Below are 26180 nucleotides of genomic sequence, written 5' to 3' on the forward strand. Positions count from 1 at the left end.
CACTTTCTCTCTGACTTTACAAAGTTTTTCCTGGCCGTTAATATTTTATATTTCTTTCTACCAGTTCCGTCCATTGATCGTAGCTAGGCGCTGTATCACCTCCCCATTTCCTCGATATCAATATCTTTACCAGAAGGAATAGTTTATTGTTCAAGGAGCCTTCTTTACCATCATTTGGGAACCCGCCCAGTAATATCTGTGACAATTCTACCCCAGGGTCGATCTGCAAAACATCTTGCATATAATTCATTACTTTTTCCCACAACCCTTGGACCTTATCACAGCTCCATATTGTATGAAGGAAATCAGCCTGTTGATACATAGCTCCCAAACTGCAGGTACTCATAGGGTAGATTCACACGTACCGTATCTCAGCGGATTTCACGCTGCACATTGCTGACAGCTGGCAGCAGCTCAGCCAATCACTATGCTGTCCCGCCGCAGCCAGTGATTGGCTGAGCAGACTGTTAGTGAGTCGGGACCCAAAGAAGCAGACAAGTGGGCACCAGAGGAACGGGAGCGGGTAAGTATAGTGCCTTTGTTATTTTTACCAGCACGGCATTAAAGTTGCCACTACATTCTTGGGCCATATTCACACAACGCATGTTTTATCCATTTTATTACTGCTACCCAATAAGTTACATAGTGTTGATGGAGGATTTTATATACAAACTCATTTCTATTTAGTGACAGCAGTAAGGGGCGACAAGGACCCTCTGCTGCCACCACACACACTTGGTACTGTACAGGGGTGGGGGCGGGGTAAGGGGACTGACACATTTTCATGTGCTCAGAGTGTCCGTGATAGAGTCCCAATATGGACACATCCCCCGCTGCAAACACACATTGGGCTCATTGTGTCACTATCCACCACGTCTGATTGGGGCAATCAGAAACTCAGCTGTGAAAGGTTGTACGTAAATGAACTGGGCCAAGGGACTAAAGTGGCCCTGGGCTGTCTAAACATGGAACATCATAATAGGTAACTATTTGTATTGGGATGAGATACTGAGATTACCAAGTATAGTGTGGCATTCTACATATAATAAAATGGCCATATATACATGATGGTAATAATAATGGAACCCAAAACATATATGTCTACATAACAATATGGAAGGGACCGTGCATGACCAGACCAATGGCCTGGAAGTGGGGGTAGAGCTCACACTCGCCACACTGCCATAACTGGCCCCAATGCTGTAATCTACCTCCAAGACACTCTGTCAGTACCCCCTTTAGACTATGTTCACACTATGTAAAAACAATGGCTGTATTTCATAACAACAGACATTGTTTTAGTAAGCACATCATTGGGCCTAGTTTACTAACAATGCAGCAATTTTAAGCCGTTATCCTGTCGGTTGTGTGTTTTTCTTCCAATCCATTTATATGCCACATGCCCTTAGTAAATCTGGAAGGTTTTTAGGGAACAAAACTAAAACCTGACCACCCCACCACACAAGAAGTGGCTGGTTTTTAGATTAGAAAACCTCTAAAAAAATGACAGTTTGCTTAGAAAATCTGTTGTTTGTGGCAGGTTTTAAAGGACACATCCATATCACACTCACAATATGCCCACTTGGCGGGTTTTTGGTCAAAAATTTTGGGTTTGTGTGCTTTTTGGAAAAATAGTGTCGTGTGCCTTTAGTAAATGTGTCAGAACACTAAACCGACAGGGAAAAAAGACAAAAACTTGACATTTTGCTGATGTTACCAAAAACAGTGGTTGGAGATGACAGTGAAATATTTACAGAGTGATAACTAAGTGTCCTCTCCTGGATTTGGGGTATTTAGTGGGAAGTTAGCTCTATCCTGTTTTTGTTTTGTTTTTTTTACTATTGGCAGTTATCTAATGTGAATAGCGACAATTATAGTTTCATATTGGAACTAGATCTCAGTGCTTATTACCATACATCTCTTTACAATACACATTCTGCAGACATATGTTTGTGATTTCATCCTGGAAGAATTTTCTTGCCACATTAATTATTTACTCCACAGCAGAGATAGACTTTAGACTTCATAGCTTGTGCTGTTAGACGCCTCTCCTGCAATCCTGACAGGATATCATTATTATTATTGTTATTATTACTCCTGAGCATTGCTATTGTTCTCTCTGATTTCTGTTGCAATGTGTTAGAATGTATTAATCTTGCGTCCTAGATTTGTTTCAGCAGTTAATGATGAGTTACCACTGAACCCAGCCGGCTGCCGTGTCACTAAGTGATGCCCGCTGGCTCTTAGTGTGCTCAGGCTAGGCCACACCTATGTCATAATGGGGATTCATATTGTTTCTGTGTTTCATCCTCAATAAAGGGAACATGTTAGGCTGGGTTTACATATATAAGTTGGCATCAGTTGCGTTTTTTGCCTAAAAACTGACCACAACTGATGTCACAACTGATGCCAAAAATGCATCAGTTGTGATCAGTTTTTCTATCCGTCTTTTCATTAAAAACCATCAGTTGCCATCAGTTTCCATCAGTTGTCATCAGTTCCCATCAGTTGTCACAAGTTGCGCTCATCAGTTGACATTTTTTTCCCTAGTATGTTCTCCTGTCATTTTCAATGGGATTTGCGGGGGAGCGCTATATACTAATTGGGGGAGCTCACAGGGGGGCTATATACTACAAGGGGAGAGCGCACAGGGGGGCTATATGGGAGGGGGAGAGCGCACAGGGGGGCTATATGGGAGGGGGAGAGCGCACAAGGGGGGCTATATACTATTGGGGGAGAGCGCACAGCAGGGCTGTATACTAATTGGGGGAGAGCACACAGGGAAGCTAAATATTACTGGGGGGGCAACAGGGGGGCTATATACTACTGGAGGAGAAACAGGGGGGGTGATATACTACTGGGGGACCAAGGGGGGACTATAGGGGAGGGGGAGAGCACACAGGGGGAGATATATGGGCTACTATTTGCCTGAACGCCGGATGCCAGAGCCGAACGGCATGCGTCCTGCCCGGCGAGGCATCCGGCGCTCTATTCGATTGAATTGGTGCGGCGCCGCATCACCGGAGCGGCGGTCCGCCAGGACGCTGCAAGACACGTCCTAACGCACCGACGGTCCGGCGATGCGGCGGCCACTAGTTCACCGCCGCACATTTTGAACGATCCCATTGAAAACAATGGGATCAGTTCAAAGATGCGTTTCCCTCCGGCGCTTTTCTCCTGCGCCGGAGGGAAACGCCGCCGCACCGCCGGACATGTGTAAACCCGGCCTTAAATATTCGTATAACCACATTAACACTAGAAACACATTTACTTATAGATTATTTTTAATATTATAAATAATAATGTATTGTGTTACCATTGTATGTGATGGAGAACTCCAGTGAAAAGCTTCCTGGTCTGGTGTGAACTCACAGAAACTTCTCCATCTTCGCTGCTCCCTTTTAGTGTATTCCATTTATTATCTTATTAGGAGTGAAGAAAATTCCTGCTCAACATCAGCTGCACTCCTTATTAGGGTGGATTCAGACTGAGGAATTCTCGCTGAAAATGTCCGCGGAATTCCGTCAGCTGTCCGCCCGCACATCTGGACGCTTTTCCGCCGGCTCCATAGACACCATTCTATGGGCCGGCGTATTCCGCGATCAGCTGAAAGAAGTGACATGACACTTCTTTCAGCGTATAGCGGAATACGCCGGCCCATAGAATGGTGGCTATGGGACCGGCGGAAAAGCGCCCAGATGTTCCGCCCAGCTGACGGAATTCCGCTGACATTTTCCGCGAGAATTCCTCAGTCTGAACCCACCCTTAGAGAGGAACAGACTTTTGGGTTTGCACAAACCCGAACGATCAGCATTTGACTCTCACTGCCTGTAGGCAGATATCTATAGCTGTCTCCATGTTTTCCAGGCAGTCCTCGGGCTGCATTCACCTTCTACAGGCAGTGGGATTTATTTGCTGAGTGGATTGTGCAAACCTGAATCTTCAACAAGTTCGCTCATCTCTACTCCTTACCACTACCTATGTGTCTCTGAGGCCACACGTTGTGGTTTGGTCACATTAATGTGTTTTTTACTGCAATTTTTGAAAACACAATATGTGGGCAAGTTATTTGTATTTTTAGATATACCTAGTATTAAGGAGGTTTTCTGAGGTATTTACATGTTAAACAAAGGCTAGAACTGGCATAAAATAGAAAAAAATCCCTTGTTGCTCCAGTGTTCACAGCTCACCTGCAGGGGTGACGTCATGTATATCGCTCACATGACATGGCAGCCAATTACTGATTGCAAAGGTCAAAGGTCAGTTAGGTTGCAGGGTCACGTTGATGATGTCTGTGACATCATCACTATAGGCCTAGCTGGGAGCATCAGAGTGGTGGCAGTGCTGGAATAAAGTTTTTTTTTCTCTGTTCATGCCAGGTCCAGTTCTTAAATTAAAAATAAAATAAAAAAATCTGAATACTCCTTTTAACTCTTGTAACTATTAGTACATCCCTGAACAGGAATGTTGCAGACATGAAAATTCTGTATGCGTTTATATGATTCCTGGTAGTTTTGTTGTACATTTTTAGTTTGTTGAACAAGCAGATATGGTGTGACCTATAAGTCTATATACAATGGTATAAGAAAGTGACTAAAGTCTAGTGACTGAAGAGGTAGTGACTATATGGTGTATTGTTTCTTCATACCATTACCAGGGTATATTCAGAGATGTGTCTCCACTTCTGGGATGAAAATGACACAGAGCTCCATTCTTTATTCTTGCTACCTCTAAGCATGTAGTTTCCCAGTCTTTTATCTTGTTTTTTGGTTTTGTCAGCAGCTGCGGAGCTTTACATAATGACTTTTTATGATTTAAATCATAACTATTATTGTGGAAAGCAGCGGAAACGCCCAAGAAGCTTATTCACTGGTGTGTTGTTATTTTACATAATCCAGTGTCTTCATTTTATTATCTTATTGCAATGATGTGCATCTTGGATGAAGGAACTGTATGGCTTTTTTTATGAAGAGTGGGAATTTTGAGCCACAGACACTGGGTAAATCCTTGTGCATTGTTCTACAGTCTTTTATAAGGATGTAAATTGCAAACTGTATTGTGTCGTTTGTTTTTATGTAGCTTTGTAAGTCTACTTTAAATATTTGTGATTCACAGCATTGTATCACTTTTAGAGCCAATGGACAACTCCAAATACAATTTTATTATTGTGTTTATCTTGGTGCAAAAAAACCCAAAAACATTTCCCATAGGTCTTTGTTAAAAAAAATCTATTCTGCCTACATGTATTTGCATACAATGCAGGTTGCTCTGTCTTATTCGCAGTAAAATCCATCAGAAGAGCTGCAGTACTGCTCATTCTCCATCTCTCCTCTCCTAAATAGTTCTCTAGGCTGATTTATAACATCAAATGTCATATCTGAAAAAGCCGTCAGACAACTCTTTTAATGCATGTTTCCCTGATCAGGACTGAGTAGACTGCACTGTGTATGTGAAAGCATGTAGAATGTAGAAGAGAAAGGAAGCAAATGCTTTAATAAAGACCTCTAAGGATTTTTTTTAAATCATAAGCACATATGATTCATAACAAATGCATTTAAATGTGTTTGTAGCCTTTGAAGAGTTATTGTTCTATCTTTATCCAAGATCCAGGCTCATTTTACAGTCTTTGCTTTCATCCAGGAACCAGTGACAAGCTCTTAGTCTTTAACATCCATCAGCCATAGAGTCATAAATGTTCCTTTGTCTACTAAAATTGTAAGCAAGGATATAGAGATTTTTGTGGAGCATTTTTCTTCTCTGTCAGCTTTGAAAGGACTTATAGGAGTGTAAAGCGTCACCCAAACCCACCGATTTTAGTAGAACCAGGACTATATTTTCCCCTGATGGCATATATGAAAGAAGGATAGGGCATGTTAGATTTCAGCTACCTGATGTGTTTGTTCTCGGGGAGATAAACTGCCAGACCAGCTCACTCTCCTCTCCAAATACATGCATACGTATCTATGAAGGGGTCGGGATAGATAGCTGTCAGGTAACCTATCTGTATGACCAGCTTTAGTCAACCATACCAGAGGAAGTGCACAGTTTACAAGAGATGCCTGGATCTCTTGTGCATTGCTAAGAAATATGTACATACCCCCTACTCATGAATTATCTGCAGTGCCTGGGGCACTCTCTGTGCTGGTGATGGGCTGAGTGTAATAAATCATATAAACATTACATTATATGGCACCACCTTACTTACAGTGTGCAACACCTGAACAGCTATAACTAGCTGTCTAGTGAGTAGGCAGCACTTCATTAGCACACATGTATCTGTGCCATTACATGTACATTCATTTACCAGACTTGCCTCCTTCTCCTGCTATATACTTACTGTTCCCCTCCCATATTGACAGCTTTTTGTCTGGGTTATTAACCACCGCTCTGCTCTAAAAGCAGTGGTCGGAAAGATTACTAAATTGATGTCTATATAAAGTATTTAATTTGACAAGCTCTTCAAATTTAGCTATGGTAGTTGACATGGGAACACCTCTTTTAAGGGTGTATTTTTATTTGATGCTTTTTATGCAGTGTAGGTCATCCATCCATAAAGTCTTTCCTGTCATATTAAGATCTCTTCTTCTGTTGATACAGCTGAAACATTGTCTGTACCTTTTGTGAAGAGATCTTACAGTAGGTGGAACACATTATTGTCTAGCCTTTTCTTGCTAATCCCCAAGGCTACAGTTTCTGAAGTTGTGCCCCTATAGAGTCTTGATGATTTAGCACTTGGGCTTAGAGAGTATTGTTGGCTGTGTGCTATGTAAAAAATTATTGTAGATAATTTTTCCCATAGAATTGTACATTTTTGTGAATCAATTTTTATTCATTCCTTTATTTTTATGTATCCTTTATCGTTTTACCATTTAAGTAATTTTTTCCAATTGTATTCGGCCGCTGCCTCGTTAGGATCTCTGGTTATGCCAGTATAGGCCATGCATAGGCCATGCTTTTTTTTTTTTTTTAAGCGACTCTGTACCCACAATCTGACCCCCACCCCACCCCAAACCACTTGTACCGTCAGATAGCTGCTTTTAATCCAAGATCTGTCCTTGGGTCCATTTCGCAGGTGATGCAGTTATTGTCCTGAAAAACAACTTTTAAACTAGCATCCCTGTGTCAAATTGGTTTGGCCTAGAGTACCCATGCCCTAGGATTGTGACACCCCTCCGTCCCTCCTCCCCAACCTCTTTATCATTAGGAATGCCCCTAGAACAATTTCTCCTATTCATCACCTGTTTGAACACTGCACATGGTCTGGATCCTTAAGGCACCTGTGCAGTGTTCAGACAAGTGATGAATTGGAAAAATCCTCTCTGGGGCATTCCTAATGATGGGGAGAGCAGGGAGGAGGGATGGAGGGGTGTCACAGTCCTAGGGCATGGGTACTCTAGGCCACGCCAATTTGACACAGGGCTGCAAGTTTAAAAGTTGTGTTTTAGGACAATAACTACATCACCTGCCGAACGGACCCCAGGACAGATCTTGGATTAAAAACAGCTATCTGAAGGTACAAGTGGTTAAGAGGGGGCAGATTGTGGGTACAGAGTCACTTTAAGGATAGACTATCAATCGAAAATCCTAAAAAGAACTTTCTGCTTTTCATTTACCCTGTCCTGTTTGTTCTCATGCCTTCTTCTCTCTGCTTATTAGTGACTGTCTTTGCAGTCAGGGTCCCTGAATTGTGGACCCTTCAGAAGTTATATCTATATTTTACTTTCTCGTAACAAGTCTATGAAAGGTCCTCTCCTGCATAATATTATGCTTGGCTCATTATCTTTATTATTTCTAGATCTTGCGTCAGAAGTAATGATGAACTATACCTATAGTGTATGGAGATAGCCATGGCATTGGACAGACAGGCAGTTCTGAGAATTAACATTATGGTCATAGTGCAAAGTACTTATCCATGATAAAGGTATACTCCTATCAGTAAATATGCTGATGTGGTTCCTTAGAAGAATCATCTATGAGGACAGAATGATGGATCTAGTGTATAATAAGCAGGAGCAAGTTCATGGAGGGCATTTAACCCCAGACGGAAGGCTGCCACTCACTAACTGGGGTCGGAGGAAGCTGCCTTTACCCATCAGACTTGCTTGCACTGAGAAGCACAGTGCCTGGATGGATTTGCAAAGCTTATTACTCATCCTTGCTTATCAATTTACATACCTATGTATGACTAGATTCATTCATGAACATTAAAATCTTATAACTGCTGAAACAGAGAGGCAACTGTATGTAAATGTGTGTATGTTATTGCATAATGGAAAGTTATGCAAAGTCCTAAACACTTTTAAGATCTGTTTGACAACGACAAATGAAATAATTGTTTATGTCAAAACTGAAACTTGTTATAAAGGTCTGTTGTCTAGACTGGAGATCCTGTACTTTTTTCATGCTGGTGCCTCACCGGGCCCTAAGGCCCTATTACCCTGAGTGATTTATCGTCCAAATGGTACGTTTACACAGAGAGATTTATCTGACAGATTTCGGAAGCCAAAGCCAGGAATGGATTCGGAAAGAGGAGATATCTCAATCTTTCCTTCATGACCTGTTCCCTGTTTATAGTCCATTCCTGGCTTTGGCTTTAAAAATCTGTCAGATAAATCTCTCTGTGTAAACACACCATTACTTGGCTGATTACTGATTACCATTTGCACCAATAATTGTTTAGTGTAATAGCACGTTAAAAGGCCATGATCGTGATCTTCGTGGTCGATATCGGCTGATTGTGGTCCTTAACATGATAAAAGATCAGGATGTGTGCAGCAATGGTCTGCTGCATGTCATTCCATGTAGCAGCAGTAGGCCTCCACTGACTTCAATGGGTCACCCAAACCATCTAAAGATTGTTCGGGAAGCCCCTCCCGCTGCTCCCTGTAATAGCACAGACAGCAAGCGGGAAATGAGGGGGAAGACAGCACTGAAATGACAAGTCAATGGTCACTTCCCCCAGAACATTGGGATGCACAACAATTTAAATTCCATGCCAAAACAATATGAATACCATATTTGCCTGGTATCCTGTACATGAACATCCTGTCAGAAAGGGATGCCAACTCATATTGCTGTATACTAACTACTAGAGATGAGCACAATTCGAGCATGCTCGAGACGGATGGTTCAGCATTTGAACACCAGTGGCTGAAGAAGTTGGATGCAGCCCTAGGGAGTCCAGGGAAACATGGACACAGCTTTGGCTGTCCAGGCATAATGGGAATTGTACTTTTGCAACAGCTGGAGGGCCAAGTTTGACACCTGTGAAGTAGAAATTAAAGTATCACTGTTGCTATAACCTTAAAAATGTAAATCAACAGTAGATGTGATATAAAGCAAGTTTGCAATTAACATTTTTTTATTATTATTTTTTAGTTATCATGGAAAACACAGCACTTCCTGTTTTCTGACTTTTTTTTTTTCTTAAAAAAAACAAAAACAGGAAACAGTCAGAAAACAGGAAGGGCTGTGTATCCCAGGCCATCTGAGCGTTCACAGGGCACGCAGTCATGTGATTGATGGACACATTGAGCCGTGACTCTCTGTACTGGCCGAAATTCCTGTGTTTTTTCTGTTTTTTACAACCAGCACAAGTCAGAAAATCTGCCTTCAGGAGACTGGACCTGGATTTACAGCATGATAAAAAAAATGAATGTATATTGCAGTCATGCTTTATATCACATCTACTGTTGATTTAGATTTTGAACATTGTAATGACAGTGACACTTTAAAGGGGTACTCCGGGCCGGGTTTTTTTTTTTGAGGATCGCCAGGGAGGGGGTGGAAATTGAAGCCGGAGGTCACTTACCTCCCCTGTTCCAGCGCCGGTGCCCGGATGGTGCCGCCCGGTACTCCCATCCCGCGGCCGCTTCCTGGTCAGAGCTGCCGCATGAGACGTGACGTCTGAAGGCAGCTCTGCCATTCAGCGGCCGAGGCGGGACCCATATTATTACATAGTGTAGCTGTATTATTTCATATTACATTTGTTTTCAGCACTTCTTTTTGGCACTATATTTTTGCTTCGGATTGTGTATGCACTTGCACTTGATATGTTTTTGTGGTGAGGACCTTATCATGTACAGTACCAGTTACATTTGAATAGTATTTTTATATACCAGAGAGCTCTCCTGTATTTTACAGGCTAGGGAGTAGGTTGTTGTTTATTCTTTGACAACTCTTGAATTATTTGGGATGATTTTAATTGTTTTTAGGGGGATATAATCATGTATTTTTGCCATATTATTGTATTTGTGATTTCCAATAAAGTATGAATTTTAGGTAATCTATCATTGTGTGCTTACCATTGTTTCTATATACTTTGTTCTGTTGGTTACATAATGAGTTTTTCTATATGGAGGTTTAGCACCTGGATTTTGTATATTGGGTTGTGTATCCCTTAGCCTTTTTTGTGTGTGTTATACATTGGGCTACACCGTATTTTGGTCCTCATTTATTCTGTATTATTAAAAAAACATAACAAATGTGGAACCAATACAGTGACCCACTCCTGGTTGTGGTAAAAATATCGACCGAAATACAGCGTGTGTACATACTGTAGCCCAGTCTAGAGTTCAGATAACCCTTGCCTTTTGACAGTCATAACAATGTCGCCTGCTGTGCTACTCTTCTCTGTAAAACCAAACTGAGAGCTGGTGACTCTGTGATACAATGAAAAAAATCATGTGCTCCATTATAACAGAAACTGTGATGGTAGTGTGACATAGGATTGTTTAGATTGCATTGTGAAAGAACATTTAGCTGTGGGGAGTATTTGGTCTGTATGGGTTTTCTGGCTCTGTATGTAGATATAAGCAGAGAAGGACAAGCCACTGCCAGACACTTCTGATAGAGACCTATCTGCCAGTAGAACATGAGATGTTGAGCAGGTGTCACGGGCCATACAGGTTGCTCCAGTACATAATAGATTGTCGCCAGATCTTTTAGCATTATTTTTGTGTGTACACAGAATTTCATGGATTCCTGATCTGAAGTCTCACCTTATACGTCTATACTGGCCTGCTGGTTATTAAGTGGTTGGAGGGGTTGCTGAAGTGATATTAACTTTGACATTACGTATAAATAATACTCCAATAATCGCTGCTTTTGTCTGAATGGGCTTCATGCTGCCTGGCGCTGAAACGCTCTTTGTGCTGGGATAATCATTTGAGCCGTGGAATCCTCTGTAAATGTGTCTCTTTGTGTAGAATGAACAGACTATAAGTTCCAGATCATTTCATGTGAATTTAAACCTCAAATGGCTAAACAAGAACATTTATGTAACATTACCTTAAGACAGCCTATAAGCACACGTCTGTATGCCAAATTATAGGGTGGACCCCCCCCTCTATGCCAGAGCTGCTGTGGGGGGCTTGAGATGTAAATGAATTACATGGACAACCTTTCACCTCATGGCTACCAAGTCATACTACGTATCCCCTGCTGTAGGAGAAATATATGTCCAGACCTGGATTCCCCCAATAAAATCAGCAGCTGGTGCCATGGAGTCCACATACTAATGGGGGATGTCTCTGATGAGAGAACCTCTTCAAAGGATACTAAGGGCGCTTTTACACAGAAAGATTATCTGACAGATTATCTGCCAAAGATTTGAAGCCAAAACCAGGAACAGACTATAAACAGATATCAGGTCATACAGGAAAGCCTGAGATTTCTCCTCTTTTCAAATCCAGTCCTGGCTTTGGCTTCGAATCTTTGGCAGATAATCTGTCAGATAATCTTTCTGTGTAAAAGGGCCCTAACAGCTTCAGTTAGACGACTCTAACCTTATGGTGCGTTTACACAGGCAAATTTATCTGACAGATTTTGGAAGCTAAAGGCAGGAATGGATTTGAAAGAAGGAGAAAGCTCAGTCTTTCCTTTATGACCGGTTCCCTTTTTATGGTCTGTTCATGACTTTGGCTTAAAAAATCTGTCAGATAAATCTGCCTGTGTAAATGCACCATTAGTTACCATAGGGCTAGGGATTCTGAGAAAAAAGGTAGTTTTTGTCGTCCTTTCCCACAGTCAGCAAGCAGAGATCTAAACACTACAACACGATACACAGATGCCCGTTATGCAGCTAATGGCTACACTGTGTGCACGTCAGCTCTGCTACACCATGTGTGCGTCAGTTCTGCTACATATTCAGCTAGTATGGAATACATACTGGGTTGATGTGATGCAAAATCAGTAAATAAAACCGTCCTGTGTTTACTGTGCAATAGTAATGACAGCAGTGGGCAGGAAAGAAAGCTAAAATACTCAGGGTGAGTAAGACCAGCTAGGTTAGGGAGCATTTCATTTATTAACTCTTTGGTGAATAACCCCTTTAAAGTAGCATTTAGATAACAGCTAGATAACAGTTAGATAACTGGTGGGTGGTGTGTTGCTGCTGGAAACCCTTATCCCTAAACTTTTGATCAGAATGTGTTAAAGCTCCCATGGCGTTATAAATGCAATTATGCATTTTCCCAAATGTATTGTGAAGCCAGTCTCTTTAATATTTTACCATGCTTATTAAAGGGGTTATCCAGCGCTACAAAAACATGGCCACTTTCTTCCAGAGACACTTTTGTCTCCAGCTTGGGCAGGGTTTTGCTGCTCAGTTCCATTGAAGTGAATGGAGCTTAAAGGGGTTATCCAGCGCTACAAAAACATGGCCACTTTCCCCCCTCTCTTGTCTCCAAATTGGGTGGGGTTTCAAACTTATTTCCATTGAAGTAAAAGGAGCCTAATTGCAAACCGCACCTGAACTGGAGACAAGAGTCATGTTGTCTCTGAAAGAAAGTGGCCATGTTTTGGTAACACTGGATAACCCCTTTAAAAAGCCCTTCTAGGTGCAAAGTTTTGTTTAGTTATGGAGCAGTTATGGGTCTTTTAAAGCATAAAACTTCTTGAGATCCATTTAAAACTTTTTATATACGTTTCAGTCTGAAAGTTCAAGTTTATAATCTATCACTTAAAAAATGAATGCCGTGTGCTGTTTGGTAGCTTTATTCGCTTACTTTCTGCATACTATTTCTGAATCTATCTCCGTACAGGGTAGAGTAGGAGTAGACTTGCAGTACTGCAGTCCTTATCTTTCTTGCTGATGTCAGCCACAGAAATAGAGAGAAAGATTATATAACTTGAATGTATTATGGGAAAAGTGGGAGATATTTTTCTGTGGTGAGAATGTATGATTTCTGCAGTCTCTGCAATAATTCATGTAATTGGAAAGAGGGAGAGAATGTTCTAGTTATTAAAGGGAACCTGCTGATATCTCCCTAAAGCCACCTAGCCAGCACCTGTGTTTTTATTTTTCTAAGTGGCGCTGTTTGGGGGTAATATGTTCCTAAGTAAATATGCAAAAATAGTGCCTTTGGTGCACTTGGGGCCCTCCTCCGACATGAACATCTACTTATGCACATTCAGCTATGCATAAACAGGCAGAAGAATGCAGTTTGAACGGTACATGAATTTATCTACTGATAATTTCCCTTTAAAGCCATGTGATGAAGGGGGAGAAGGGGAAAGTGTCTTTTGAGCTTGGAGACTTGTGGAATCAGTCACCTGGATGCAATTCTACTGTATATGGTAACATGGCAGATGATGGTTTTCTCTAAACGAATGAAGGGCCTTTTACACAGGCCGATTATCAGCCAGGAGTGTTGTTAGAAACCTTCCTGCGGCCAATCAGCCTGTCCAAAAGTGAGGAGTGGGAAAACACCCGATCCTCGGCTGAATGCGTCTTTTGAGCATGCTTTTATGTATTGTTATCGGCTGTGCATCTTCCTGTGTAAACAGATGTGCGGCTGACAGCACAGGAAAACAGACAGCACAGATATGCATATATATCTGTGCGGTGAGTTTCTAGATCACACAGGCAGTGCATACTTACCTAGTGATCTGCGTGTGATCCGCCACTGTCCGCTCCCGTCCTGCTCTGTGGCTCTGCTGTGTCATCTCCTCACCTCTTCCGGCTGACAGTTATTCTGAAGAAGGTGGGACAATGGTCTGTACTTACACTGGTGGCAGGTAGGAGTGCCGGATCACACAGCAGCGCACTAAGTAAGTATGCACTGCTTGTGTGACATGGAAACTGACAGCACGGATATATCCATATGTTTCTATGAAAAATACATGTTTGTGTCCTTGCACGCCCCATATGGGGAGATCTAATATACAAGCAATTGAGTTTTTCTTTTTTTTTCTTTTCTTTTTTTTTTTTTTTTTTGGGGGGGGGGCTTTATTGGCACTCCTTCTACTCCTCCTTCTTTATTTTCCAAAATACTCCTTTAGGGTGCGTTCACACATACAGGATCTGCAGCAGATTTGAAGTTGCAGATTCAGAGCAAATCAAATCTGCTGCAGATCCTGTATGTGTGAACGCACCCTTAAAGGGTCCTACCCAGACAACCCACTTAATCACTGTACATTGAGGATTTTTGCTCTTTCGTATGCTTTTAAATGGACCCATATACCCCTGTATGGGTGTTTTTACGTTAGGGCCAGTGGCGTAGCTACCATAGAGGCAGGGTAGGCAGTTGCTATGGGGCCCCGTGCAGGAGGGGGGCCCAGGGGAGAAGGTAAGAGCATGTGTCCCTCTGCTTAACCCCTTATGTTCTGCAGTGTTTAAGTGACCCAATGTTTACTTACATGCTGCAACACAAAAGAAGGGTTAACAAGCAGAGATCTCTGTCTTACTGCACTGATAACCTCTGACCTCTGTTCTCCAGCTGGAAATCAAGTAGAAAAGGAAAATGTGCAGAGGTCAGTGGTTATCAGTGCACCAACAGTAAAGCATATATATACATATACAGACACACGCACGCAGTGCTTTGTGTTGTGCGTAGGGCAGGGGGGCCCCTTAAAAATGTTTGCTATGGGCCCTGTGAATCCTAGCTACGCCCCAGGGCAGGGCCCAGCAGGGAGGGTGTTAATGTTACTGTCATGTAAAAAGTTTTCACATAACTCCAAAAAGTAGTTTTTCGCCTGGAAAAGACCTAAGTATATAAACTTTCTAGAGAAGCAACCCTCTGTCTGCATCAGTCATTCCAATCAGAAACACAAGGACACACAGCATACACTATAGTCTAGGTGGATGGTCCTCTTCCATCAAGGGGTCTTGGTGATCACCAAATGCTGCCCCCACCCACCCCACTGCTGGGACAGGCGAGGCTGCCAGCACAACAGCTGTACAGCACAGGCAGTATATACACGTGTGCCTGTGCAGTATATATGTGTACCTGTGCAGTACAGTACATGTGTGCCTGTGCAGTATATATGTGTACCTGTGCAGTGTATACATGTGTGCCTGTGCAGTGTATACACGTGTGCCTGTGCAGTATATATGTGTACCTGTGCAGTACAGTACATGTGTGCCTGTGCAGTGTATACTTGTGTGCCTGTGCAGTGTATATATGTGTGCCTGTGCAGTGTATACACGTGTGCCTGTGCAGTATATATGTGTACCTGTGCAGTGTATACTTGTGTGCCTGTGCAGTGTATACATGTGTGCCTGTGCAGTGTATACACGTGTGCCTGAGCAGTATATATGTGTGCCTGTGCAGTGTGTACACGTGTGCCTGTGCAGTGTATACATGTGTGCCTGTGCAGTATATATGTGTACCTGTGCAGTACAGTACATGTGTGCCTGTGCAGTGTTTACATGTGTGCCTGTGCAGTGTATACATGTGTGCCTGTGCAGTATATACACGTGTGCCTGTGCAGTTCCTGTTTTATTTGATCCAGCTTTCCTATAGACAGATGGAAGTGTTCATCATAACATGTCTAGTGATACTTTGCCTATTCGTGCTGCTTGTGTTATGGACTGATCCCTGTCCGATCACCAGGCGCAGATAACATGTACAGCAGCCATGCACTTCCGTCCCTCCAGCGCTAGATGTCGCTACATCCAGCAGCTGTTTTTAACCCCTACGGCGCGGATTTCGTTGATGATGTGTGTGTTGACGTCACTTGTAAGGACAGGCGGCGGCCGCACACACGCCACTTCCGGCCGGCTGGGATGGAGGAGTGGTGAGGGAGCAGGAGGAGCTGGAGGAGCCGGCTGGCAATGAGCAGCACAGCTTTAAATCAAGGGAGCAGAGCGGCCCGGAGATAGGCGACCGTCCCAGCCACTTCCCTCTCCTGTCACCAGTCACCGACTGTCCTGACTGACGCCCCGACATGGACGGACAGGTGAGACCACTCTCCTGCAACTGGTCACTAAGTGGGGAGCATGCTGGGAGTTGTAGTTTTACTTTGTTTTGAACGCTTTAAAGGGAAGACACAACAGAATGTTATTAGTAGTTACCATGTATTGATGCAAGGTTATTGAAGACAGGCTGGCTGGGAGTTGTAGTACCCAAGGGAAACAGTGAAGGTTACATCAGTCCAGAATGAGCTGGTGCTGTGCTCTGCTGTGGTGTCATCTGTGAGGGACAGGGGGCGCTCTTCTGTGTCCTCTTAGTGTTTACTAATTGATATTACTGTGTCAATCACTTAGCTTAGATCTCATTCTGTGTCTCCATTACACTGCCCATTATTCTCATGAAATAAATATAATATAAAAATAAATATATATATTTTTTATTATATACTATATTTTTTTCTCAACAATTCAGCTATAAAAGTTGTTGACAAATATCATGATTGTAAGACGTAATGAGATGTTACCAATACAAAGCCTAAGGGGAGAGAACAGCTCTGTACAGCCGCACGTATATCCTGGATCGATCCCTGCAGGAGTAGGTGGGAGTATATGGCGGACGCACTGATGACTGGACCTCCCAGCACTACATGGTGGCCCTGATACTTCTCCACTTCCTCTTTGGCAAATAGAGAGAGGAGTCTGCTGTAATGGAGCATCAGGATAGAAGAGAGGAGGATAGCTGGTGATCTAATGGAATGATCCCTTGCAGTGTCCTAGCAGCATAGAGTTTCCATGGGTTTTCTGTCAGTATGTACACCACTCATGCTGCCCATCCATTTGAGGGATCAGTAGAGGTCTCAGCAGCCAGACTACAATAATGTTATGTTGCTATCATATTTTAAATGTCCCGTTGACGTCCTGCTCAGCCAATCAGTGGGTGCGGCAGTACAGTGCTGAGCTGGGGGCCACAGAAGCAGGCCGGAGCGTGGATGAGTAAAGGGTAGCGGGCTAAGGGGCATGGGGCTTAACATACTCGCAGAGGAATATAGCTGCGGAACTCGCAGCGTGAAATCCACAGCAGTCCGCTACGTGTGAACCCACCCTAACAGTGCTCGGGACCCTCTTTACACGGCAGTGTCAGTTTTTACTATCAGGAGGCCTCAAAAGGCTTCAAGAAACCTTCAGGATTTCCTAGCAGTAATTAGTTTTAACCTTCCGGAAACCATCAGGCCCCCTTCACTCATCCGGAAAAACCACCCGGATTTCCGGACCCATACACTTTATTTAGGCACGGACACCTTTCCGGATTTTTCCGGAAGGGTGTCTGTTTCGGAAAAATTATCCCGAAAAAATAGGACGTCCTATTTTTGTCCGGAATTCCGTCCCGAACGCCCCCATAGAAGTCTGTGGGAGCGCCGGAATCACTGGCACTTTCCTGATGTACATCAGGAAAGTGCTTAAGATTGCGGAATGGTCTAGAGCCCACCGGCACCCCAGCACACCTGTCTCCCGGGCCAGCACCCCCGCACACCTCTCTGTCTCCCGGGCCTGAACCCCCGCACACCTCGGTCCCCCTTGGACCTCTACAGTGCTACCGAATGGACCCCAGGACTGCACGATGAAGGGGACAAGCAGCCAGAGCAGGATCGAGGACTGGTGAGATTGCACACTACAACCCCCCGCCATGCCCCTGCTGGCAGGTCATGATGGGAGTTGTACTTCTGCAGCCTGTGGCCATCCAGGTTGCAGAACTACAACTCCCATCATGCCCTGTATGTTGGCATACTAACTAGAACACCTTTTTTTTTTATTTTTCTCATCAGGAAATCCTAAAGGCTTTTCCTCATGGTTTCCTGAAGGTAAAAACTGATTACTGTCAGGAAATCCTGATACTTTCCTGATGACATTTGAGGCCTCCTGATCAGGATTTCCTGAAAGTAAAAACTGACATGGACGTGTGAATGGGGCCTCAAGAATTTCCTTCCGGATTTCCTGATTAGGAAAAAAAAAGTTTTACTTATGGTCTAGTATGCCAACATACTTTGTACATACATCACATGGCCCCTAGTGTACCATGCTGCAGCGATCATCATCGCTCCAGCTTCTGGAGATGTCTTGGGGGGGAAAAAGGACCGCCTCATCTTAAGGCATGTATTACTACATTTACCAAAACTGACTTCTTACTCTAGAAGAAAACCCTTGGCTACTATGTGGCACACTTCCCTACAGTCACTGCCTGTTACGTTCAGTCACTCTCTAGTAACAGAACAGGTCCGAAGCCTGGAGGAGGTAGGAGCTTAGTTACTGGTAAGTGCAGACGAGAGCCTAGCCTGTGCACCTACATCTGTGAGCCTATCTGCCTCTCCAGATGGTCCTTGCTATGAATGAAAGGTAAATCAAGGCTTCCCTCATTTTTGACCATCCGTAAAGCTTTGGACAGCTTTCCCTTGTCTAAATACTACTTTATGTACACAGTGTTGCCTCCTGAATGCAACCCTCCTGGTCTGGTTTGTTGTCAACAGCAGTTCAGTGCTTAGTGTAAGCCCTACCTTGCTGTGCTGCTTATTACTGTTTAGGCTTTGAGACCATGTCCCACAGTTAGGGGTACTACACTATGAGATGCTAAGATGGAAATGTTGTCTAAATTGCACAATGTCCTCAGAAATTTGATATGAGGAAAAAATGCAGTAAAAATGCAGTCAATATGCAGTAATATGGATGTTATGAAGTTGTGCTAGTTTAGGCATTTCTGTTACAGCGGCACGCTCAACCGGGTCATGAGTTAAATAGCCACCCATTCATGTCAGTGGGCATTGTGTAACTTACATTTTACTTCCGTGAGTTCTGTGAATGAGCCCTATTCTTAAAGGGGTTGTCCGGCATCAGAAAACGTTTTCAGTTTAGCTGCGGTTATGTAGAAAATAATATAAAATAATTAAAGTGACTCTGTATCAACAATCTGACCCCCCCCCCCCCCAAACCACTTGGACCTTTGGATAGCTACTTTTAATCCAAGATCTGTCCTGCAGTCCGTTCGGCAGGTAATGCAGTTACTGTCCTAAAAAAAAACTTCTAAACTTCCAGCCCCAAGCCAAATGGGAGTATCTGTGCCCTAACTTTGCACCACCTCTACGTCCCTCCTCCCCACCCTCTTCCTCATTAGGAATGCTCCAGGCAGATTGCCTCCTATTCCCCACCTGTGTTAGCCCGGCACATGTACCGACTCCAGCTTTAAAAAATCTTCAAAAAATATGCAGAATTGAATTTTAATATGAACTTTTACAAGTTTTGCTCATGAATATATATTATGAACAACATTCTAATAGGACACTGGCCCTATTACATAAGGGGGGTCATGGAAAAGTTGTCAGTCACTATTTGGCAGTTTGTTTCTGAGCTGGAAGAGTCTATTGTGTGGGGGGAGACCTGTGCTGTTCTCTTCCTGGATACTGGATGACTGTATATGAGCAGCAGTGTAATATGAAGATATCCTGTATAATATAGAGGAGAAGGAGAAGACATAAGTAGTGTAGCTGTAACCTCTGTCCTCAGTGTGGTGTTTTCTCTCTGAGAGAAGATTGTGTGTGTGTTTTTCTTCTGTGTTCTATGGCAGCAGCTGTGTGTGAGTGTGTGTGTGCGCTATGGCTGCAGTAGGCTGTGTGTGTGTGTGCTATGGCTGCAGCAGGCTGTGTGTGTGTGTGTGTGTGTGTGTGTGTGTGTGTGTGCACACTATGGCTGCAGCAGGCTGTGTGTATGTGTGCTATGGCCGCAGCAGGCTGTGTGTGGTGTTCGCTATGGCTGCAGCAAGCTGTGTGTGGGCTATTGCTGCAGCAAGCTGTGTGTGGGCTATTGCTGCAGCAGGTTGTGTATGTGTGTGTGTGTGTGTGGGTGCTATGGCTGCAGCAGGCTGTGTGTGTGCGTGCTATGGCTGCAGCAGGCTGTGTGTTTGTGTGCTATGGCTGCAGCAGGCTGTGTGTTTGTGTGCTATTGCTGTAGCAGGCTGTGTGTTTGTGTGCTATTGCTGTAGCAGGCTGTGTGTGTGTGTGCTATGGCTGTAGCAGGCTGTGTGTGTGTGCTATGGCTGTAGCAGGCTGTGTGTGTGTGCTATGGCTGTAGCAGGCTGTGTGTGTGTGCTATGGCTGTAGCAGGCTGTGTGTGTGTGCTATGGCTGTAGCAGGCTGTGTGTGTGTGCTATGGCTGTAGCAGGCTGTGTGTGTGTGTGCTATGGCTGTAGCAGGCTGTGTGTGTGTGTGCTATGGCTGTAGCAGGCTGTGTGTGTGTGTGCTATGGCTGTAGCAGGCTGTGTGTGTGTGCTATGGCTGTAGCAGGCTGTGTGTGTGTGCTATGGCTGGAGCAGGCTGTGTGTGTGTGCTATGGCTGCAGCAGGCTGTGTGTGTGTGCTATGGCTGCAGCAGGCTGTGTGTGTGTGCTATGGCTGCAGCAGGCTGTGTGTGTGTGCTATGGCTGCAGCAGGCTGTGTGTGTGTGTGCTATGGCTGCAGCAGGCTGTGTGTGTGTGTGCTATGGCTGCAGCAGGCTGTGTGTGTGTGCTATGGCTGCAGCAGGCTGTGTGTGTGTCCTATGGCTGCAGCAGGCTGTGTGTGTGTCCTATGGCTGCAGCAGGCTGTGTGTGTGTCCTATGGCTGCAGCAGGCTGTGTGTGTGCGTGCTATTGCGTGCCCCCACAGTGACCTTCTATATCACTGTGTGTGACCCCCTGTATATCACTATGGGTGACCTCTATATTACAGGTATCTGGCATTGTTAGCAGTGTTTCTTGTATGGTGAATTATTAGTTAGAAACATAGAAGACTGTCAGCAGGAAAAGACCACCTGCTCCATCTAGTCTAGTTGTGAGTAGTTCAGGACATGGAGGCTGGAGACTGGCTGCATCCACTGCACACACAGGAGAATCTGCTTTATATACAGTATTCCTTTATTCCCTCAGAAGTCGCCCCAGGATCATGTAGGACATTAGGTAGAAGCTGCTGAGCCAGTGTGATAAATAACTCCTCCGATATATGACTGGCCATTTATGAAGGAGCAGGAGTCGGAGTCAGGACTCAGTCAGTCCTGATTAAATTCAGGAGTCTGAGTTGGAGTTAGAGCTGCGGCTTACCGACTCCACAGCCCTGCTTGTACGGGGAACTCACAGATGCTAAGGACTTTGGCAACCCAGACCTTGTTAGGAGATGCAGCTGGACACAGATGTTCAGGAGCCTGGAACCATGAATACATCTGTATGAAGTGTACGTGTCTCATGACTGAGCATTTGTGAGTCACGTATATGGCACAGCCTCCTTTAGGAGCCCCACCACCCCTCTGCTTTGTGACTACCAGGGCGCTCATGTGTCACTCATTAAATATGACTCTTCTCTTGTATGTGATATTGATTTACGGTCTTCAAGGTCAGTGTAGCTGGGATACATGAGCTGCTGTTGTGCTACAATGTGTTGATTACTGCCCTGTATCCTGGATCTTTTTTTGGTAAGCTTGTACGCTGATGTCATGTGCCAGGTGCTTCTGGAATATATGTCCAATGCCCTATGAGTCCTGATCTCTTGTAAACACTTAGGTATGGAATTTAAAATCTGTAAAGAAAAAAGTTACTGAGCTTTTAAACCGAGTGAGGTCTCATTCACATGTTGGTATAATTTATTATTTGCTGATCAGCAAATACTGAATCCTTTGCAACCCATTAATTTCTATGGTGCTATTCATTCATCCCATAAATTTTGCAGATCCACAATCTGTGATGCTAAATAAATAGGGCAGTTTGTAATGTGTTCCGCAATTGTGGTGCAGACACTCCAATAGAAGTTTATGGGAGCCTCTGCATTTTGCGGAGAACACCTGAGCACTCTGCAAAACCATCCTTAATTGCATTCCGCTGTCCTGTGACATCACAGCATCTACTACTTTTATGCCATGACATTATGTTGGTGTAGTTGCACTAGAGGTGAACAGTCTACCCTATGCTGGGTTTATAATTTACAGTACACTACTATGGATGACAGACACACACACACACGCACACAATTCCTGTATTTCATCCTAGACTCTAGACAAAGCAGAGAAGAGCTCTCCTTGCTGGTTCTATCGGCTCCTCTCTGATGGTGCTCATGTTCGTGCTGATTTCAACTTCTTGGTCCCTTTCTCTACACCCTGACACAAGGAAATGGGGGACCAGCCAATCACTGGTGGATCACCGCTGAAGCCTATGACTGAGCATCCATTTCGCAAAAGAAACCGAGCTAATTTCTACTTCTTGCTCTCTTTTTGAAATTGATGCTCAGTCACAGGCTTCAGCGGTGATCCACCAGTGATTGGCTGGTCCCCCCATTTCCTTGTGTCAGGGTGGGGACTAGGAAGTAGTGCTCAGGAGGAACAGTTAGAATGACAGTGGCTTGATGAAGTGTGTGCGCTTTTTTTTTTTTTTTTTTTAAACAAGAATATGCCGGGTTTCCTCTTTGTGGTGTGTCATTCTCAAGGCCCTATTACACCAAGCGATTATTGGCCTTTACGGCTGATAATCGCTTGGTGTAATAGCTACTGTTAAAAGGCAATGATCAGCCGACATGCACGATGTTGACTTATCCTTGTTTTTCACCATATTGAAAAATTTGTGAAGGTAACAACGGTCTGCGGCAGCAGACTGCCGCTATCTCCTGTGCTCACCCCCAGCTCTTACCCGCTCTCTGTTGGCGTGTGTAATAGTGCTGGCAGTGATTGAGCAACGAGGAGCAAGCGAGCCGTGATCTGACAGGTTGGCACTCGCTTGCTCCTCACCGTGAACCTGTTTAATAGGGCCTTAAGTGTTCACTGGTTTAGTAAGTGATCTATGGTTCTCAGTGCGGTGCCTAGTGGTGAGATGTCTAAAGCTCTGCAGGCTTCTTCAGGTCTCTCAGCTATAACCTTATTAACTAACATCTAGTTCCATATATATATGATTTAAGAAGCAGGTGAGGATATTAGGTGCTTCCATATTTGCTCCATCATTCTAAGACATATGTACCTAGCTGCATAGTTATTGGATGATTTCCTATTCACTTAGATGTCTGCCATTTTGTTCTTGTTGTTTATTCAGACTTCTTATGTAAGTTCCTTCATTGTTGTATAACATCTTTATTCTATTTTCCCTTTAGATCCATTAAAAATCTGAAGGCACCTGCCCTCTCATGGAAGAAAAATTACAGATTCGAGCCTCTTTAGGTTCCAAGTTGCCTAAATTTGGTGGACCCAAGTCCTCAGTAAGCTTAATTCAGCGGACATCCAATGGCACATACACTACTTTAAATAAATCAAACCTTGGTGGGGAGAAGCACAGTGACCATGATCGGACATCAGGTTTTTCAGTGGACTGGAGGAAGCTAAAATGTCAACCCAATGGCCACATTTCTAGAGACCTTTCTAACACTGTTACGGAAAAAAAGTTTTCTCATTACCAGATAGCAGTGGAAAAGGACCCCCTAAAATCTGGGAAGCAAAGCAACATGTTGTTGTCACAGAAAGAGGACCTGAATGAAAACTTACTGTCAAATTCAAATAAATTTTCAAAAAGTACACAGTTTGGACGGTCTACCTACTCTGGGCTCAATGGCTGTAAAACTCAGGTTAATGGATTTTACACAAGCAAACCCCCGACAGGTTTACATCGACCAAGAGCTAATTCTGCCACAAGTAGAAACTTTCCGAGTAGAGCACTGTCAACTGAGAGTAAACCTTTTTCCAGTGTTAGAAGATCACAGAGTTTTTCCCATTCTGTTCAGAATTCCTTGCTTCCAAATACACACTTGACCAGATCTCATTCATTTAATAGAGAAGTAGATCCAACAAGGCCTTACCAGTCACAACATATACCCATGCAAACAGCTGTGAGACAAAACACTCTAACAAGGACTGTAAAGCAATATGGCCTATCCAATGGTAATGACCCACAATTAAAGTCTAGTTTTACAAGGACATATTCTGCAGGGTCTTCTCTAGCTCTAAAGAAACCTGGCTTCTCAGGTGGTCCTGCTGTATCTGTTCCGTTGGCTTACAGAATGAGCCGTCCATCTCTACAGAAAACAAATAGAATACATTTGACCAGGGAGAACATATGTAACGATAGTAAAGGTCCCTTTGCTGTCCCAGTTACGGACAAGATAGAACCATTGTTAAATGGAACTTGTCAGGAAACAGAAAGATCAAGTAAAGACATGGAGGAGGATTTGGAGGTTGACTTGTTGTCCTCCTGCGAAAACCTGGATAAACACAACTGCAAAGATAGTTATTACAGTGAAGATGTCGATGAGCTCTCGATCTCTTCCTTGTCATCATCTGACAAGAATGACTTTAGTGAAGACTTTAGTGATGACTTCGTAGATCTGGAAGATGGCAATAAGACTGTTACGGATATAGAACCGGAGAAGAAAGAGCCAGAAAAACCACCAGAACAATTATTGCCTGAACTACAAGATAAGAAGCAAAGTGATGCTGATCATTTAGATGAATGGATAGGTGTGACTATTTCAGGTAAACTTCCTGATTTTGTTCTCATTTTTGTTCAAATCAAAATCATTGGGTTTCACTCTAAATATTCTACATATAGTATTTCCAACAGTTCAGCCTCATAGACCATAATGAGGCCAAACTGTCAGAATTAGTGAGCGGCCAGGGAGTTTGGCTTGGCCACTGCTGCTATCTCTCTGGTTATAGCTCCTGGTCCCTGCTGGTCTGAGCAGTGAGACCCGCTGTGATCACTAACTTTTGACACGCCTGATAATGTTAAAACATATTCATATTGACCGTGACTCTTTCTCTGTGTAGCAGCTAAATCCTAGAAAATTTCTAACGAAGACTATAAAGAAAGCTGTTGTATTTTGTATTCAGGAAACAAATGAACAAGTGGTAGAAAAAATGCAGTATGAGACACAACCCGCAACAGACGTGGCACTGCTGCATATTTCAGAAATATTTTCCTAGTCCTTTACCACTTGTATTGAGTTAATTCCCAAAGCCCAGTGTATATACCAAGTTGCTCCCTTATGGGTGTTGCCATTTGTGTCTTTTAGCCAACAGTATGGCTAGAAGCAAACAGCAGAATTCCAAAACAATCAAAGGTTATGAATGGTTTATGAGACATTATGTAATAGGAGATAAGTACACTGTGAAATAAGCTCCAGAACCTAATGTGAATTAACCTACATGCTGAAGTATTATTTTAGGGCACCTACAGATAATTAACGTTCCAGGCCAAAGTATCTATTACATGTTTCAATTTTTAATATTGCTTTTAATGACTACCTGTGACATACTGCTTTTAATGATGTCTCTGTGACATGTCATTGACATGTCACAGAGACGTTTGGAGCACTGGCGGTGGGGCTTCCATTCCTGGAGCGCTGTTCTGGCCTGCCCCCAGGAAACTCGCTCCACTGACTGATTAGAAGAGCCAGCAGTAGCCCTGTTCCCAGTGCTCCAAACGGCCATACCAGACACTGGAATAAAGTACAGACTGCACAGAAATGACGATTAGGATAAAGATAAGAGACAGACCTTTATCCTCATTGCCCAGTGCGCAATGGGGAGCTATCAGCAGGTTAGGTTCGTCTAACCTGCTGATAGTTTCCCTTTAACCCACCCAATCAACAAGTTAGACTAATCTTACCTGCTGATAGGTCCTTATTGGGCAGTGGGTGCTGAGGATAAAGTTATGTGTCTTACCTTCATCCTCGGCGCCGTTTCCATGCAGTCTGTACTTTAATCCGTCGCCTGTCACTGAGGAAGGGGCCGTCCTTTCTAATGGTTGTCAGTGGAGAGAGCCGACCTGGGTCAGGCCGGATCCGTGATCTGGGGATAAACGCCAGATTAAAGCACAAACTGCATGGAAACAGCAATAAGGATAAAGATAAGAGACTTGCCCTCATTCTCAGCACCCCATGCACAATAGGCAGCTGTCAGTAGGTTAGAGTCATCTGCTAGGGTTATTACCTGTGTTGCATGGTGGGATTTGCTAGACGCTCCTGCAGGTAATATGGTGCTGCACAGTTATATTATGTTCTG

At 43.7% G+C, this 26180-nt stretch overlaps 1 protein-coding gene across 5 annotated transcripts in view; it reads left to right on the forward strand.

Annotated features, from left to right (window-relative positions):
* Positions 1 to 26180, forward strand: part of CCSER2 (coiled-coil serine rich protein 2) — a 152170-nt gene that overhangs the window by 18293 nt on the left and 107697 nt on the right. For 3 of the 5 annotated variants that reach the window (XM_069980636.1, XM_069980637.1, XM_069980638.1), the window contains one exon: positions 23279 to 24650. In XM_069980636.1, coding sequence (XP_069836737.1) covers positions 23312 to 24650 — 1339 coding nt within the window. In that variant the 5' untranslated portion in view covers positions 23279 to 23311. Of the gene's footprint in view, positions 1 to 15969; positions 16183 to 23278; positions 24651 to 26180 lie in introns of those variants that run through there. The other 2 variants (XM_069980639.1, XM_069980635.1) reach the window with 2 other exon arrangements.

This window comes from Dendropsophus ebraccatus, chromosome 8 (genome assembly GCF_027789765.1).
Source record: "Dendropsophus ebraccatus isolate aDenEbr1 chromosome 8, aDenEbr1.pat, whole genome shotgun sequence".
Taxonomy (NCBI): domain Eukaryota; kingdom Metazoa; phylum Chordata; class Amphibia; order Anura; family Hylidae; genus Dendropsophus; species Dendropsophus ebraccatus.